The sequence below is a fragment of the Epargyreus clarus genome, unplaced genomic scaffold (assembly GCF_041222505.1).
Source record: "Epargyreus clarus isolate Ecla_fem2 unplaced genomic scaffold, WU_Ecla_fem_2.2 ptg000007l, whole genome shotgun sequence".
NCBI lineage: Eukaryota > Metazoa > Arthropoda > Insecta > Lepidoptera > Hesperiidae > Epargyreus > Epargyreus clarus.
In genome coordinates this window covers 6,123,052-6,140,631 of record NW_027332215.1, presented here as the reverse complement: position 1 = coordinate 6,140,631, position 17,580 = coordinate 6,123,052, and the positions used below count along the sequence as shown (strand labels likewise).

The 17,580-nt window shown below is 34.0% G+C and overlaps 2 protein-coding genes across 2 annotated transcripts in view; one reads left to right on the top strand and one right to left on the bottom strand.

Annotated features, from left to right (window-relative positions):
* Nucleotides 1-3,316: 3,316 nt before the first annotated feature.
* Nucleotides 3,317-7,636, top strand: LOC140743296 (uncharacterized). The gene is made up of 5 exons (XM_073074460.1): nucleotides 3,317-4,080; nucleotides 4,743-4,907; nucleotides 5,081-5,262; nucleotides 5,366-5,492; nucleotides 5,584-7,636. The coding sequence occupies exons 1-5, from the start codon at nucleotides 3,438-3,440 to the stop codon at nucleotides 5,820-5,822; spliced, it is 1,356 nt and encodes a 451-aa protein (XP_072930561.1). The 5' UTR covers nucleotides 3,317-3,437; the 3' UTR covers nucleotides 5,823-7,636.
* Nucleotides 7,637-10,231: 2,595 nt separating this feature from the next.
* The window catches only part of LOC140743295 (clavesin-2), a 42,431-nt gene continuing 35,082 nt past the window's right edge, over nucleotides 10,232-17,580 (bottom strand). The window contains exons 4-7 of the mRNA XM_073074459.1: nucleotides 16,124-16,185; nucleotides 14,814-15,007; nucleotides 14,228-14,344; nucleotides 10,232-12,762 (exon numbers count right to left, since the gene is read on the bottom strand). Coding sequence (XP_072930560.1) covers nucleotides 12,505-12,762; nucleotides 14,228-14,344; nucleotides 14,814-15,007; nucleotides 16,124-16,185 — 631 coding nt within the window. The 3' untranslated portion in view covers nucleotides 10,232-12,504. The remainder of the gene's footprint in view (nucleotides 12,763-14,227; nucleotides 14,345-14,813; nucleotides 15,008-16,123; nucleotides 16,186-17,580) is intronic.

Sequence of the window (17,580 nt, the reverse complement as noted above, 5' to 3'; positions counted from 1 at the left end):
TCAAATTATTTAATTATAGTATTATTTTAATTAATTATTTTGTGTTATTTTCATGTTGTGTTATTAATTACAGATAGTGTAATAATAGAAGATGTATTTATTTCTTTCGAAAGAAACTCATTTTTGAGGACATAATGAGTGTCATCAAGTCATCATTATAATGTGTAGTATTGTATAGCGTAATGGTTAAGAAACTCAGCCTTTTGATTGAGGGGTCCGGGGTTCGAATCCCAGGCATGCACCTGTAATTTTTCAATGTTATGTGCGTATTAGAAATTAATTGGCACTTGCTTAAATGACGAAGAGAAACATCGTTATGAAACCTGTATACCCGAGATATTAAAAAAAACCCTTTCTAATTTATGTGATGTCTACCAATTTGCACTTTGCCAGCGCGGTGCGGCGCGAACTCTGGCCTAATACTTCTCATTAATTCCTTTAGTTAGTCTGTCAGTCAGTCACCTTGTTGTTATATATATATACAAATATGTTTTTATAATCTCCGTTTAATTGCCTTTCATTTGACACCCTACTCGATAGGTTCGGTTAACTTTTTTTTTTTAATTTGTTACTATTTCGCGCCAAAAATCCGCCATTTTGATTCGCCATTTTGATCGGGTAAAAGTAAAAATAATCACAGAATTTTAAAAATAGTGCACTTAGATTAAAATTAAATAAAGTAACCATAAACTTCGAAATGTTGAATTGAAATTGATAACATTGCTACCAGTTTTCGCTAAAAAAGTTTTCACTTCAATAAACTGTGCATTCGGGCCTTGTAAGCAGTGCCACGAAAAACATAATACATATTTTAGTTTATTCTAATTGGAATGAGACTGTAGATTTACGGGCGCATGGATTCTCGTTGTCACCAGGTGACAAACTGGTTCCTGCATTAAACGTGTCAGTAATACAGTCTGTGAGCCTGGGATGTAGGATAAGACATAAAGTTAGTCTGTCAGTCGACTCAAATATGCGATATATATATATTTATTATATGAGGCGCCTACTGCGGGGCTGCTGCGCTCTGTGCTGTGCGCCATGAGGCGCCTACTACGAGGCTGCTGCGCTCTGTGCTGTGCGCCATAAGGCGCCTACTGCGGGGCTGCTGCGTCCTGTGCTGTCCGCCATGAGGCGCCTACTGCGGGGCTGCTGCGCTCTGTGCTGTGCGCCATGAGGCGCCTACTACGGGGCTGCTGCGCTCTGTGCTGTGCGCCATAAGGCGCCTACTGCGGGTCTGCTGCGCTCTGTGCTGTGCGTCATGAGGCGCCTAATGCGGGGCTGCTGCGCCCTGTGCTGTGCGCCATGAGGCGCCTACTGCGAGGCAGCTGCGCCCTGTGCTGTGCGCCATGAGGCGCCTACTGCCATGGTTAAAATTTTCATACAAAAAATGTTTATCTTGCTTCACACTGACAGTAATATTATTTGACATATATTTAAGACATCTTTTTAATACGCATTTATTAATAAAATTGATAAAACTCTTTAATTATACTTTTCCTTCCTTTGTTCAGTCTCTTGATGATTTAATTATGGTTAAATGTCTTTTCACACCAAACATGGCACCTACTGTCTTAGAAAAGAAAACCACTGACCCTAGAGTACTAAAATTTTTCACATAGGTTGTCTATATAGCATAAATAAGTACTACGAAAGGCCTTTTGGAAATTCTACCTATAAGAGGGTAAAATGGGGGATAACAGCTTTTTTGAAACCCTTTAATTTTGAAGCAACTACTATAAAATTGTGTATTTGGCTTCCTGGATATGGATAGGAACAAGGACACATCTATTTACCCCTTCCCAAAAATCAATCCCGTAGAGGATAAAATAGGGGTTGAAATTTCATTCGAACGACCGTCAATTTTGAAGCAAACACTATGAAATGCTGTATCTGGCTTGCTGGAAAAATATATGAAATTCTACCCCTAACGAGGTAAAATAATGGCTGGAACTCTGAATTACTGAAGTTATATATCTTATACAGTGTAAATGGTGGACATTTTTTCGCGAAATAGTCACACGTTTAAAAAAGTTAACCAAACCTATTGAGTAGGGTATCAAAATAATTTAATCAAAAGCATTTACACATACATTTTTTTTATAATATAAGGGTAGCAGACGAGCATGCAGTTCACCTGATGGTAAGTGGCTGCTGCCGCCCATGGACGTCTGTAATCAACCCCAGATAGGATTAGATATTCCTACCTGATGCGCTGCTACCCCTGAGGACTAAGCTGGAACGCCTCGGAAAAGTCTATCTCCCTTACCATACCCTTTAAACCGGAACACAGCAGCGCCTAACACTACTGTTATTAGGTAAAAATAGGTGTGGCGGTGGTGCCGCCGGAGTCGCACCACAAAGTCTACCACCTTCAAACATATATAACACATCGAGATGACTGTCTGACTAAATGAGTAATTTGCTGAGCCAGAGATCAACGCAAAGAGAAACCGCTGAACTTTAGGATGCAGGAATTTTACACATAGGTTCTTTATATAGCGTAAATGAGCATTACGAGGATAAAATAGGATAATAATTGCTTGAACATCTTTTGATTTTGAAGCAGATACCTATTATGAAACTTTATATTTGGCTTGCTGCACAAAACTAATGCAGTAAACTTTTTAGTGCAGTGGGGTATACAATTTTTTAATTAGGTAAATTACTTGTTATTACCTCATGAGTGGTATTATATGAAATAATCCCTATATATAAATATAGGGATCTCAAAAATATTTCTGATAGTTTTAGGTAATTCAAGAAAGAACACGAAAATTTACCCTCCCCCTCTGTTCTCTGACACTGCTTTGACTTGAATTTTGTAAAAAAAATACACAAACTAATGACATTTTCAAAGACTTCCATTAACTCATTGATCCTTACCTACATACCTATAATAATATGAGACCTATAATATATATCCATAATAATGTAGTAACATTATTAAGCTGACCTGATGTTGGATCTAGATATTTTCAAAAGCAAGGTCTCAAGATTTTAAGGACGAAAAAAATACTAAAAGTTACAGTCTATTAGAATTTTAGTTGCACATAAATTTAAGAATATTTCGCCTTTATGAATTTTCGCATCACTTTAAACTGATACAAAAATGGATTAAAAATGTATAAAATTGATTAGAAAAGGTTATCATGTAATTAAATAACATATGTAGGTAATACTCGTAAAATGTCTAATGATATTCATTCGGTGTGATTGGTAACGTCCTAGACTTCAGGCACACCTGCGTGGGGTAACCTCCCGGGGGCCGAAGTAAATCAATATCGGTTTGGGAGACATGCGCGGGGAGCATTCGGCGAGCGCTGCAGCCGCCCGGGCCGCAGTCGCTCGGATGCACTTGTACCAACGCACGCACTTACTCCTTTCGATACCTTATTAACAAAATATAGTCAAAAGTTCGAAATAGTGAAACTAACATGATTTCTGGCATAAAAAGACGTATAATGACCGACCCCGAGACTGAAGCGGTTCCAGGTCCTGAGAAGAATTTGAAGGCCGAGCCCAATGGAGAAACAGGCTTAAAAGAAAAGATTGATTTAAAATTAAAGGCTACGCCGGAGGATACCCACGAGCCAGGGTTAGTGGGAAAATTTAAATTAAATCTATTCCCGGGGCTGATCATAAGACCTAATGCAGGTAAAGTAAAATTAAACGTTGATAAAAATACAGAAACGGCAATTCTTGGCTCAACTATCGCTGAGACAGCCGGCGATATGTCTATGATTGAGTCGACAGCTGACGCTGCTAAAACTATTGCAATCGCAACGGATCCCATGGAAAGTGATACGGTTGAAGTCGTTAACGCTGCCAATCCGATCATTATTGAGCCACATGACACTGATAGTGATTCAGAAATATCTAAACCCACACCAGCAACCACAGACTTGGTCAGCAATGATTCAGCTGATGCTGAACCATCGGATGGCGAAGCTTGTTCGTTTGAAACAATCGGTGTTGAACCAAACCCGGCGGATCCAGCCGCCGCTAAACCACTTGCAGCTAATATAGGTGGTATCATAGAACCAGCCGTGCCACAAGTTACTGATGATGTATCAGACGGTGAGTAACAAATTTTATGTTTATATTTGTCATAGTATAAAATTTTAATAGTATTAGGTGGAAACTGTGCAATTGGACTTCACTCTGCGTCTTAAGTGTTTAAATTGAGACATAAAGTGTTAATAATTTAATATTTTTAATCTAAAAAGTGCCGCATGACTTGTAATCAAAAATGTGCGTGGCAACGCAAACCGATAGCTCGAGTGACTAAACATTGTGTGACTTATAGATACGGAACCCTTAAATCTTTTATTTTCTGTTGAAGCGACGTCACATCAAGACTAGTGAATTTAAAAGTTCAATTATAAAGTTTGAATTGATACGAATAGAGGTCATCATTTCTAGTTTGATTTTTACAAAATTTATCATGTACTTTTAGAGTTTTTCTTACATAATGCGTAATACTACTATTATAGTCACATACTAACAATACCGCCTATTGTTATAGGTATAATTTAATGTCATGTGTGACAACTAATACCAACGGATTATGGAATAGAACGAAATAAATTTAGATCAGGACTTACATGGGACTACGTTGCAATTATTTGTACTAATGTTACATAATATATATATAATACATATATATATATATATATATATATGTGTGTGTTATATAGTAAATAAATAGATACGATTGTAATATACAAATCGGTCCACAGATTCCGATGAACCCGACGGCCAGGAGGATGAAGAAGATAAAAACCCATTCGGCGTATTTAAGGCCACGCTCACGTTCCTCATGTTCTGGGCTGTTAACGCTTTATTCTGTTTCATGGCCCTGGAATTGGCTTACTACCCAAGTTCAACATTTAGAGCTTTGTTCGGTGAGAAGATTCATATATATCTATGTCATGCGCATAAGCATACAATTTCACAAAGAAACAATACAGTATTAACGCGACAACACGAAATGACTCCATAAAGACAAGCTTACTACAAATTGCACTATTTCATCACAATCTACAGATAAAATAAATTAAATGATATAATCTTTCAGAAACAAAACCTATCTACTACCCGATGGAATTAGTATTGCGCGACGACTGGAGTCAATACAACGACATGAATGTAGGTGGTGCCCGTAAAACGTTTGTGGCAAAACGCGTCACCGTTGTGCAAACGGATACTGAGCAGTGCCAGAGTTTCGATGAATGCATACAACTGTTGAATAACTTGGAAGTAAGTTAAAAGCTAACAATGAACTGTAACTTCTTAAGAACATTTAAAGTGTGATTATCTGCACTGTTTGTTAATGTTATGATCTGTTTTTCTTTTGTTAAAGCGCGCTGAAGGACAACTGCCCTATAATTTCGTAATCTCGCCTTCCGGAAAAATCTTCGAAGCTCGCGGATGGAACGAAGCTTCTCCAATGTTCCCAGAGATACCGACGATGCTGGTAGCATTGATTGGTAAGTAACTTACAAAACTAAGTACTTACATAACTTATAGCGATACAACGAATATGAAAACAAAATTAATACAATCTTTGTGTCTTTTTAGGTAATTTCGAGGATACAGAGCCGACTAAACATCAACTTAATAAGCTAAAAACTCTTCTGGAGACATCCGAGCACATTGAGTACTTAGACAATTTTTATAAAATCACCGGAAAAAAGATAAAATACTCACCAAAGAAATTGTACCAAAATTTGATGGCCTGGAGACAGTACGAATACTTTACTGATGACTCCGAAAATGTAACCATCAATTTGGACCCCCAGGTGCTTGATAAGGATTAAGCACGTCTTTTAATAACGTTCGGGTGGCGCTGATTGCTTTGTCATCGGTTCGTCCTCATATTCTGATTGAATTTATCACTTAATACTTATTTAGCAATTTGTCGTAATATATATGTCGATATGACAAATAAAAATAATTATACATATTGTAGTTTCGTCCATAACTCTGCGCTACGAATTAAAAAAATCTCTATTAAGTTTTTATCAAAAATCGAACACTATTTTTTTACTTTCGCCAATTACCACTGGGTATTTGGAACGTTATAATTATAATCTATAGTTTAATATTTTAGAACGATATTTGAAACTCCTACTATAAATTCGTATTAATATTTTTCTATTTTAAATCAACGAGACCTTTTTACGTTTCCTAAACTGTTTCCTTATTAAAGACTAGTAATATATTTTGAGAATGATATTAATATTAGTTGATAATGCTCAACGTCCCGTTTTCTTATACATTTATAATCTTCTAATCAAATAAGTGATGGTATTACTATTCCTGTCTAGATTTATGTACATTTTTATATCACGAGTGGGTTAGCGTAGGTATCTTACACTTAAATAATAATAATGCGTATACGATTTCAGAAGCGGGACACATTTTGACTAAATTATTATGGTCCGAATTTTGATACTTTCTTTACATAACTCTCAAACTCTTGAACTAAAAATATTTTTGGGTGCGAAAAAAATTATACAATCTAAAGGATTAATCAGTCATTAAAATTTTGGCTTCGGCCAGATTTCAAAAGAGTTTGTCCCGCTAGTATACAATTATATCTTTTTTATCGATTTCAAGTTTAACACAGTTCGTATGGATTCATAGATATACATCAGTGAGAAAATGTAATTATCCCTATTCTGATAGAAGAAACTCTTTTTTTATTCAATGAAGGAAGAGTGGATCCGCTCTTCTTACGTTTATGTATCGATTTCAAAGCAGCCATACTGATACCAATACTTGCAAATAGGTACAATGAGCTTAGGTATTTTCTCTCCTTCTCAGACTATGATGGAACTACATCAAGAATAAACATTAATTCGTAAATTTTGCAAGTTATGGAAGGACGATCATGTTTCTCGTAGGATAATGGACACATAGGAGGACATAGGCCATATAGTCGTGGCATTATTTCCCTTCATCTATTGCATATCCCCTGATCTGACCTCTTTCGGGTGTATTGCTATGATTTGTTCTTTTCTTATCTCATTTACTTCCAATTTCCTCTGTTGTTGATGTTAGTAGTATTATGTAATAATAACTTCTAGTTTACGCGTAACATTTACATTATATTTAACGGTTACAATTATAGTATCATATTCAGATTTAGTAAGTAAAGTTATTGATAAGTGAAAAACAAAATCAAATTACTTCCATTGATTAGAATTTATTAGAATTATTGATTAGACAAAAAATCTTTGTATACTTTTTGTTGATTTGTTCATACTATTAGGTGCTTATTCTAATATAAATGTAGTTTAAGCTTTGTTTATCACAAAAAATACAATGTAACAATGTATATGTTTAATTGAATTTATTATTATCTTACAATTCACTTAAATCACGTATTTCGTATAATATTAATAATATTATATCGATTGTGTTATTACGTATTTTAGATAAGTTTAAGATATATTCCGAAAGTAAGGTCAGTGATCACAGCTTACTATATCATCTACAAGTAATTTATTCGATGTCTATATACATTTTGATGTTTTACTTATACTTAAGACCCATATTATTAATGTAAGACCGTAGTAGAACACTGTTCGTTGTTTAACATTGTAATATTATACTCGAAATAAATGTAGCAGCAAAAACGTATTTGGTTTTATTTTATATGCCTGGAATACCCGTAATATATTTAATTATAGAAATAAATTAAACATCAAATTATATCAATATGAATTCTTTGTAGTGAGCTCAGCCCTCATACAACACAATTACAAAATATAGCTTATGTCGAAGTTGGGACGAGGAATTTAAGGACTTTTAAAATTTAAAAATTCGCAAAGCCCTTATAACGTAAGTTGACTATAAAGAAATCTACGTACAAATGTACTTACATACTTATCCATCTCTCATTTTGGGGTAGACAGATACAAAATTACACTTATTTTACAACGTCTTCTAAGTTCCATAATAGGAAACAAATATTTATTTTTATTACAGATTCAAACAACTCAACACATAATGTCCTACTATACTTGCATCCTATTTAATATCCACTGTTAATGTTCTTTTCTTCACATTTTCAAAACGTCTTTTTGAAGGCCAAAACGCAAAGAGTAGGTAGCTCTTAATCAAATCAATCTACGCGTCATAACAAAGACCCTTGAACCCTATTCATAGCAGGGGGATGAACAGCGACCCCTTCAAGGTCAATGTTAAATCTTACGTGCCGCGATAAAATGGCACACACATAGCTGTGACTCACACATCTTTACGTACATACAGATTCATTGGTGTAGCGTGCTTTGGAGGGGTCCAAATAATTGGGACAGGGGTAGCTATGGCCCTGTTCAGATTATAATCGTGCGTTCAGATTATAATTAGTATTATTACAAATTTCCATAATAGAACGATATTATTTTACGATTACGCTTGTATTTTTTTATTTTACTTATCTTTACTTGCGTTTTTATATTTTATATACTTAGCCCCTGTATTATTTATACAGAAATTGTAAATTAAAAAATATGGAAAACTAAAAGGTAATCAGAAATTTTGTTTGCTGTCGGAAACAGTTGTCTACCTCTTTATTAAAGAAATCTTAAAAGCTAATAATGAAATAATTTCCATCATCTTCTAACACTTCTTTCAGTTTTTTAACAGTTGCGAGTACAATTAATGATAATTACCTCCCTAATTAATTAGGATTTAACATTTCTTTCATAAATAATTGTTTTCGCTAGTAAATAAAATTTTGATTAGTTCTCGATTTCCCTGATAGTTAAATTAAGTATCAGTTTTATCGAACATGAAGTGGTCATTGAGTTTCGTTATAATTACAGTATTTTTTTTAATCCGAACGAAAATTACGTTTTGCTTACAAAAAAGGAAATTAAACAATTTTTTTCCTTTCAATCAATGCTTTCTTACCAAAGCTTAAGAATTAGAATCTATTTTGCAAAAACAATCGAACACAATGACGAAATACGTATTTTTACGTAATCAAAGTTTAGGTGCCTACGTCATAAAATTTAAGGTATCAAAGACCCACCCTTGGAATAGTTTAATAGCCCTATGCCCAAATTAGATATACATACTACCTACCTAAATCGACTTGAAAAATATTTATGTAATATCAGATAATGATGATACTATTTACAGCTAGTATTTATTAGAAAAAAAAACGACCCCTAGACAAAGTTAAGTTACTATTAGGTAAGCGCCTGGTTCTATATTAACGGCACTTTATTTAGTCATAGTTTTTGTTTTTTGGAAGAACATTTATAGTAACCGCAACGTCAAACGAACCAATACTTAAATTATTGCCGTAACAAAACTATATGTCTATTATTGAGTGGTTCGCCACACCTATTTCTACCTAATAGCAGTCGTTTTAAGCGCTGTCGTGTGTAGTTTGAAGCAGATGGTAAGGGAGAGATACTTTTCAGAGTCGCTCTAGCTTAGGCCTCAGGGATAACGGCGCATCTATGGCCGACTTTAGGTGTGAATCTAATCCTATCTGGAGTTGATAACAGATGTCTTTGGGCGGCAATAGCCATCAGGTGGCCTGCATGCTATTCTGCCATTTTTATATTAGAAAAAAGACGCGCCTGATTATAATGTAGTGACAAATTGTATAGAGTCTAGGTTTATGTTCTTGGAAAAAACATTTTAGTCTACTGGTTGCGTATACGGTATTGACGTGACAAATACTTTAAAACGTCTATTATGCGCCTGATTATATTATAGCACTTTTATTTAGAGGCTGGGTCTCAGTTACTTGGTAGATGTTAGCATATTATATTGTTTAGTATGAGCATAGACTTGGATTTATTTCGCTACTCTACACATATGAATATGGGTTGCTTTTTGGTTGGTTGGGCTTAGAGCCTGGTTCTATGCTCTTCATATAATAATTAGCTTATTATTATTGAGCAATTAGACAGCTTGCCTTATAATGTTCTTGGACATAATGTAGCCGAAATATAATTCTAAATTATTAGTTACGTTACCAACCGAACGTTACCGATAGTATAATGTAACTTAATAATTTTATTACTTAAAACCACGGAACAATAAATGTTAGTTCTCGTTTCTTATTGTTCCGTAATTAAACCATACAGGTCCAAACAAAATCAGCTTGTAAATTATCTTCAATATTTCTTATTAAATGTAATACCTTCCTATATAGAACATGACTTATAGATGAAAAAAGCACCATTTTTTTAAATTCTTTAATCTTACAAAATTGTTTTCTTCCTAGTAAATACAAAAAATGAATGAATACACTTAAAACATAAAATATATAATAAATGTTAACAAGAAGCACAAAGTGAGCTACTAAGTTCTAAACCGTAGGCTATACTGTATGTTACGAAATATTACTTAAAAAGATATATTATTTAAATTACATAGAAAAAGATAAATATAACCAATCCTACAGAGAGCTCATAATTATATATATACTTGCCTAGTATCGTAATATGAAATAAATCAATAATCAATTAAATAGACTTAACAATTGGCGATAGGCATCTTTACATATACACATAGGCATTTTTATACATACTAAGCGAAAGCCTATAGAAAAAAAAACATAGATTAAATAATTTAGAAACTAAAGAGAGGTTCCCAACCTTTTCCACGTCAGAGACCACTTTTATGAGAGCACTATATAGGAACAATAAAAATAAACTGTAATAATAAGACTAAAACTTTGACTTTTGATGAAAAACTCAATAGGAACATACATATAAAGAAATAATAATTTTATAGGATAAACTTTTGTAGTTTTGTATTAATGTAATTTCTATAGGTACTTGCATCTTTACAAGTTCAGCTTTACATGTCAGTCCTAGGTCCTACCTAGGACTAACATTGTTACTCAAAGTTACACATAAATCATTACTTTCGAACGGATACATTTAATAAACGGCTTGCTAATTTTAGTTTGGGAACCCCTGGTTTAGATTCTCATTCATAGAATGCACACCAATTTACCAACGCATAAAATAATCTCCCATATTTATTTATTATTACTATACAAAATCTTATGATCAAAATATATATAATTATAACAGCTTATTAAAATCACAATTATAATATACAAAATTAAATGTCTTCTTAACTAAAATTGTAAGTATAATACTATGAGTATTATACTTGTGGAAGGTATTTTTATTACTTAATTACGTAGTAAAATCAGTTAGGTAACGAAAACTATTTTGTTTATATAATGGAAACTATTTTATTTAGTTGATGTAACAGCAAAAAAAATATAAATGGTAACATGATTTTAAGTCAACATTTGTAGGAGATCCGAAATTATGTAAAGTCAAATCTCATATTATTATAACTGATTTATAACACCGTATGCTTTGTAACAAACTTTGGTGCCTTAGGACAGCAAATAGAATGTAAATAAAAGGTTTGGCGGATGCAACTTGCAGGCACATTCGTACCATGAAAGTTTTACCATTTTCAAAATATAAATAAATATTTTAAAAGGTATTACTTTAAACAGGAACGCCATAAAAATATAATGCTTTGAATAAATTCCAGTATCGATAATCAGTTTTGTACTCAAACTCAAAAACAACATGTTCGAAAACCTGTCTTTTTAAGAACAAAAAAAAGGAGTTTACAAATATTACAAGATCGAAAATAGAAATAAAATTATAAACATTTTACAATTTTCATTTTAAATTGTCAGGAAATGTTTTTATTTTTTTCTTGTGACAGTAAGAGAGTGTGAGTGTGAGAGTCAATGTGACACGACTTATAAGGTCGACAAATAACATGTATCGAAATTCGATGTCGAGAAAGATTTTAAAAGAGATTCAGAGATACAGCGCACGCACTATAAATTATAGTCGTCACAATTTAATAGGCCCATTTTGACACATGCCATCTAGCGACACTAAGCATGTGATATACAAATCGATAACCAAAGAAACCGATTTTTACGACAAATCGATTACAACCCCACATCATATTGTATAGATTACTTAATATTTTGTAAACAGAATATTTATTTAATATTTTTCTAAATCATTTAAATATTTAATTAAAAGGCGAAAATAACATAAATTCAAGTGTAATTTCTTTTCGTTTTATCATTCACTAAGAAACAAAGTCTTGATTATTTTATTGTTGTTATGATGAAAAAGGGATAAATAATTAATTATTGATAATTCTAAGTTTCGATTATTTGAATGTTAATCGATTATGGTTTCTTCCAAATGCTTTGAAGTCGCAAGCTCTAGCCGTCACGTGCTCGTAAACTGCCTACTAAAAATTTAGTTTCAAACCATAATGAAATTAGAATGGCATGTGTCAAAATGGGCCAATTAAATTGTGACGACTTTAGGTATATACAAAATTTTAACGAAACAATTTTCAAATGCGTCACACCGTGTTAAGAAACATTTACACTATTCATAAGCATTGAGATAACTTTAACTAAGAAATAACATTTTTATTTTTTATTAAATGCTAATTTATAGCTTAATCTATCTCCAGTTTTCTGAAGCTCCCTTCAACTGACATCGCGTCTGGTGTGAGAGCGTTGCTGTTTCTTGTGGAGACGATGCCTTGTGTGCTGATGATCTTCATGTCGTCCAGAGCGAGTAGCTTCTTCCTGTGCTCGTCGAGGAGTTGTATGGTGAAGTTGGTCATCTCCTGCCACTGGAGCTCACCTCCATATTGTGTTGGCAAGCACGCTACGTCCAGGTTTTTGTGAAGTTGCTTTAAACTTGAGTACATCTGGAAAATGTGACATCACTTATCCATAGTTATTACATTCACGGATTAAAGGTCTGCATTTAAATTAAGCATAACGCGTCAGGTGAAAATTTTTGAGGACAAGTGTTGATAAAAAACATGATTTCCTTCCTGTGTTTTCACTATTTTCGCTTGAACTAAGAAAAAAAAAAGAACCAAAGAAAGCTATGAAAGGAAAATACTGGTTGGTTACTGACTGTAATTACGGCTTGATCAAGCAATTTTTCAAGAAAATTCTTTGTAATGCAAAAAGTCTTGGTACATACCTAAGTACCTATTTATCCATTTTAGAATTATGGGTTATATCAAAAATAAAATATATTATATTGAAATTCAGTACAGTATAGGTAGGAACATTGGTGAAACTGAAGTTAAGTTTTTATTTGGGTTTAATTGCTGTGGAATTTCGACAACGGCGACGCGTTTGCGTCCACTTAAAAATTAATTAGCTGAAAAGAGAAGTAATTTAACGTAACCATACCCATATGTGAAAACCTATCAATCTGTGTGGGTTGTAGAGCGTGCCAAAAAATAAGAAATACAAATATGCGCTAGAAAATTAGTACCCTTCGCAGACCGATAAAAGAAAATTAAAATAAGTCATCAACAACCTAACTGTCCCACAGCTGGGCACGGCTCTCCTCTCAGAATGAGAAGGATTAGGCCACAGTCCACCGCACTGGCCAAATGCGTATTGATGGACTTGACATACCTTTGAGATTAGTTTTTTTTTTATAAATTTCTCAGGTATGCAGGTTTCCTCACGATGTTTTCCTTCACCGTTTAATATTAATAATTAATTTCTAATACGCACATAACTTTTGAAAAATCAGAGGTGCGTGCCTGGGGTTTGAACATCGGACCCCTCGATCGAGAGGCCGAGTTTCTTAACCACTAGGCTATCACTTAAATAATTTATAAGTATTTAACTGCGGCTTCGCTCGCGGTCAAAGTTGATGACATGTAAGGATATGATATCATCGTAGTACAAATAGTGCTCGATAATTACGAATTGAACTATTGTATTTTAGATGATAATATTTGCTGAGATTTAATTATTTAATATGAAATTGATATAGCAATACTATAATTTTATACTTGTTAACGTTTAGAAGATAGAGGAAAAATAGACGGTATTCAGTTGTTTTTGTTTTGTTTTATCAATGATTTGTCTGAGAAATAATAAATATAGGTGTAATCTTCGATCACTAATAAAAACTATTAGTGATCGAAGGGTTTAATTAATGGATTTTGAAGTTTATTTGATAAAACCTGAGCGGATTTTATAGATAATAGTTGTTTTATATATCCTATTAGGTACCCTATGTCCTTTTCTGGACCCCTGAAAATGTGTGTACAAAATTTCGTGAAAAAAAAACAAATAAAGAACTCACAAACAAACTCACTTTCGCATTTATATTATTAGTTAGGATTAGGATATACTTACGTGCAGCCTCTCGCTCATCTTCGGAGACAGTTTGCTGGCAGCGAAATCTATGATGTACTTAAGAGCTGATGGAACATTTAGAAGGTGGAACTCCTTGTGGCGCATTGGTAAGGATTGCTGTAATCAAAAGAAAAATCCATTTCGTGAGGGACTCTCCATACTTTTCGACGCACTGGTTACGCCTGCTCACAATCTTGGCTCCGGGGTTCGAATCTGAAGCACGCTCTGATTGTTGTATGTGCGTAATAGAAATGAATTGTCACGGTCCGCCTCCTAGTAGTGTTATTATTAACGATAACACTAACCTTAATTAGTTTAATATTTTCGCCCGAGTTAGCCATTAACGTAATCTTGCTTCTACCAGTTTGTGTTACCGTCGTGGTCACGGTGCTCCTCCCGAAGTGACAGGGGTATTGGCTATTGTCCACCGCGCTGGCTAAGTGTAAAGTAGTAGACTTTACAAAGACTTGAGATTTTTTTCTAATTCGCACATAACTTTGAAATACAGAAATAAGCAGCAGTAGCCATTTACTATCGACGTTCATTCCTATTGCTATATAGTAAAAAATAATAGAAGCCATCCTACCTCTCCCCACTTCATAAGCCTCGCGAAATCAGTCGGGTTCCAGGCAGTAACATGAGCGGTGGTAACGCCGGTGCCCTCCCCCACGTGCACGAAGCCGAAGATCTGGTCCTGAGGGTCTTCGAGCAACGTCTCGTAAACCAGAATGTGGATGCGGCACATATCCCAACATGTGAACTTGTTGGCATTGAATTTACCTACGAGAAAATTATTTAAATGAATTATTGCCATCATTCATACTATGCACTTCGATTTGCTGGTAGCGCTGCTTTGAATATTGCTGTAGCATCCAGACACTCGCATATTCGCAACATTCATAATTTATCAATTCAACTTGCACTAAAAACCGACAAAACGTGGATCAACGGCAAGACGAGCGGTAAGACAAGCATGACGAATAACTCAGCCACACTACGTCTCTGCCTCTTTCCTTGCAATTTCTCACGAGCACGTTTTCGGTTGTAGTATTGCAGAAAATAAAGGTTCAATTTGATATCAGATCAGTTCATGATCTTGATCATGATCGTGATTTGATTGACTATTTGCCTACGTAACGTGATAACTTAACAATGTCATCAAATTTAATGATGGCGAGTTAGTTATTTATAGTTATAGTTAGTTATTTTCCTTGTTAATTCAACTTTTCAAACATCTGCATTAAAATCGGTTCGATAGTTAAACTACGAGAGATAAAATTTGATCTTTTATGTATATTGGGATTACACTAACTCAAATTAATTAAGGATATCTAATTTATAACGCACTTTGTAGTTACACTAAAACTTAGTTATTTTTAAAACTTAGTCACCTTTTCCGCATTATTCACTTAACTGTATATTTTATCTATTATTCTAAACTGTAGATTGTGTCTATTTACAAAATAAAGTTTATTTAAGTCATAGATAGATGCAGTAAATTAGATAAAATATAGTCAGATAATCAATCAAATAGATTGTTATGACATTTTTAATATAACATAACTATCGATTACTTATATAAAAAGAAAAAGTCGCGTAAAATACTAACGCCAGCCAAATCAACATTTAAGTCGCCGAAATATAATTCAAATAGCAAAGCAGCAAAATATAATAGAAATATTTTAAAAAAAGTTTAGACATTATGTGCATATCGTAGTATATTTAATTTATTATACATACACAAACACAGCAATACATCACACGACACAAAAAAAGAAAACAAAAAAGTGAAAACAACTAATTACAAAGTTCACAACCGACCACGCAATATCACGCATAACATAATCGCAGGCATTCGCACAGTGCAAAAAACTAATGGTGTCGTAAACGACTTACTCATGTTATAAATGATGACCCGACGACCCTTCGCGTCACGGACCGGCGAAACCGCCAAGTACCTTGAATTAGGAAATAAAATTATATCATAGGAGAAATTCTTTTGCATAACCAGTCCACACAGTTCAAGGCGTTCAAGGCCGTGAGCCTCCGTGAGACTGCATGCGGCTCCAAAAAATTACCATTAAGCAACCTATGTCGTAAGATACGCCCAGATTTGTGTGTGTTAATAGGTTCAATGATTTTCGCAAGATTCAGGCCAATATCACAATACAATAGGGCAATTTGTTCGCGGGCGTTAGCATAACGATAACTTTTTATGCGTACGCTTGTATGGTAAGTTGAAGGTAGTAAAATCTGTGGTTCGACTGCGTAGGCACCACCACTACGTCTATTTCTGCCTAACAGCAGCAATGTTAAGCGCTGCTGTGTTCTGGTTTGAAGGGTGTGGTAAGGAGATATACTTTTCCAGGGCGTTCCAGCTTAGTCCTCAGTGATAGCGATGCGTCTCTGTCCTCAGATAGGAATCTAATCTTACCTGGGGTTGATTACAGATTTCAGGGCGGCAGTAATCACTTACCATAAGAACTGCTTTTATACAAAAAGTGGAAAAAGTACCTAAAGTTCCTATTATATTCCTAGGCTGAATCTTTGCCTATTTGTATTTATGATAAGTTTATCCAGTACCTAAAATATGACCATAATCATAAAACATCTAAAACCCTTTTATATGGCTATTTATATAATAACGATAGTGATATTATATTATTTTAATAAAAATCATTTAAAAAGTAGATAATAAATAAATGTACACGTTCGTAAGCTAAATACTTTACCAACTTTTAAAATCGAAATCGTAGCTTTGAAGATACCTCCGTAAGTCTTATTTACTTTGTTTAGAGCCTTCTAGGCGAAATCATATCTCATAATAATAATCAAGTATCATTAATATCTGTATATGATATCTTATTAGATATCACGATATACACGGAACTTAAGTAGGCCCATCGAGTTGGTCTCTCATTGCCAAATACTGTTTGCTAAACCTTGCAAGTATTTCATAATACGAGTAATATGCAATAAACAATTAACATTAACATTCTTACATTAACGGGCTTATGCTAGCCACGGCTTAATTAATTGAGTTTGCCTAATTTTAATTACTGTTTTATACATGTTGCGATGCCCAATGTGAATGTCATACGTAATAAAATATCATAAGTTTATAACATACAGTATAAAATATTATTTATAACAAACTGTAATTTTATTTCTAAAATTTACGACACATTTGCTGTGTAATATTAGTCGTTAGGGAGTAACTATTTCTGCCTAATAACTAGTTAAGCGCCGGTGTGTTCTGGTTTGAAGTAGAAAACAATTTTCGATCTAGGAATCAATTAAAAGGTGGTAGAACCCTTTGTGGTTCGACTCCGGCGGCACCACCGCCACACCTA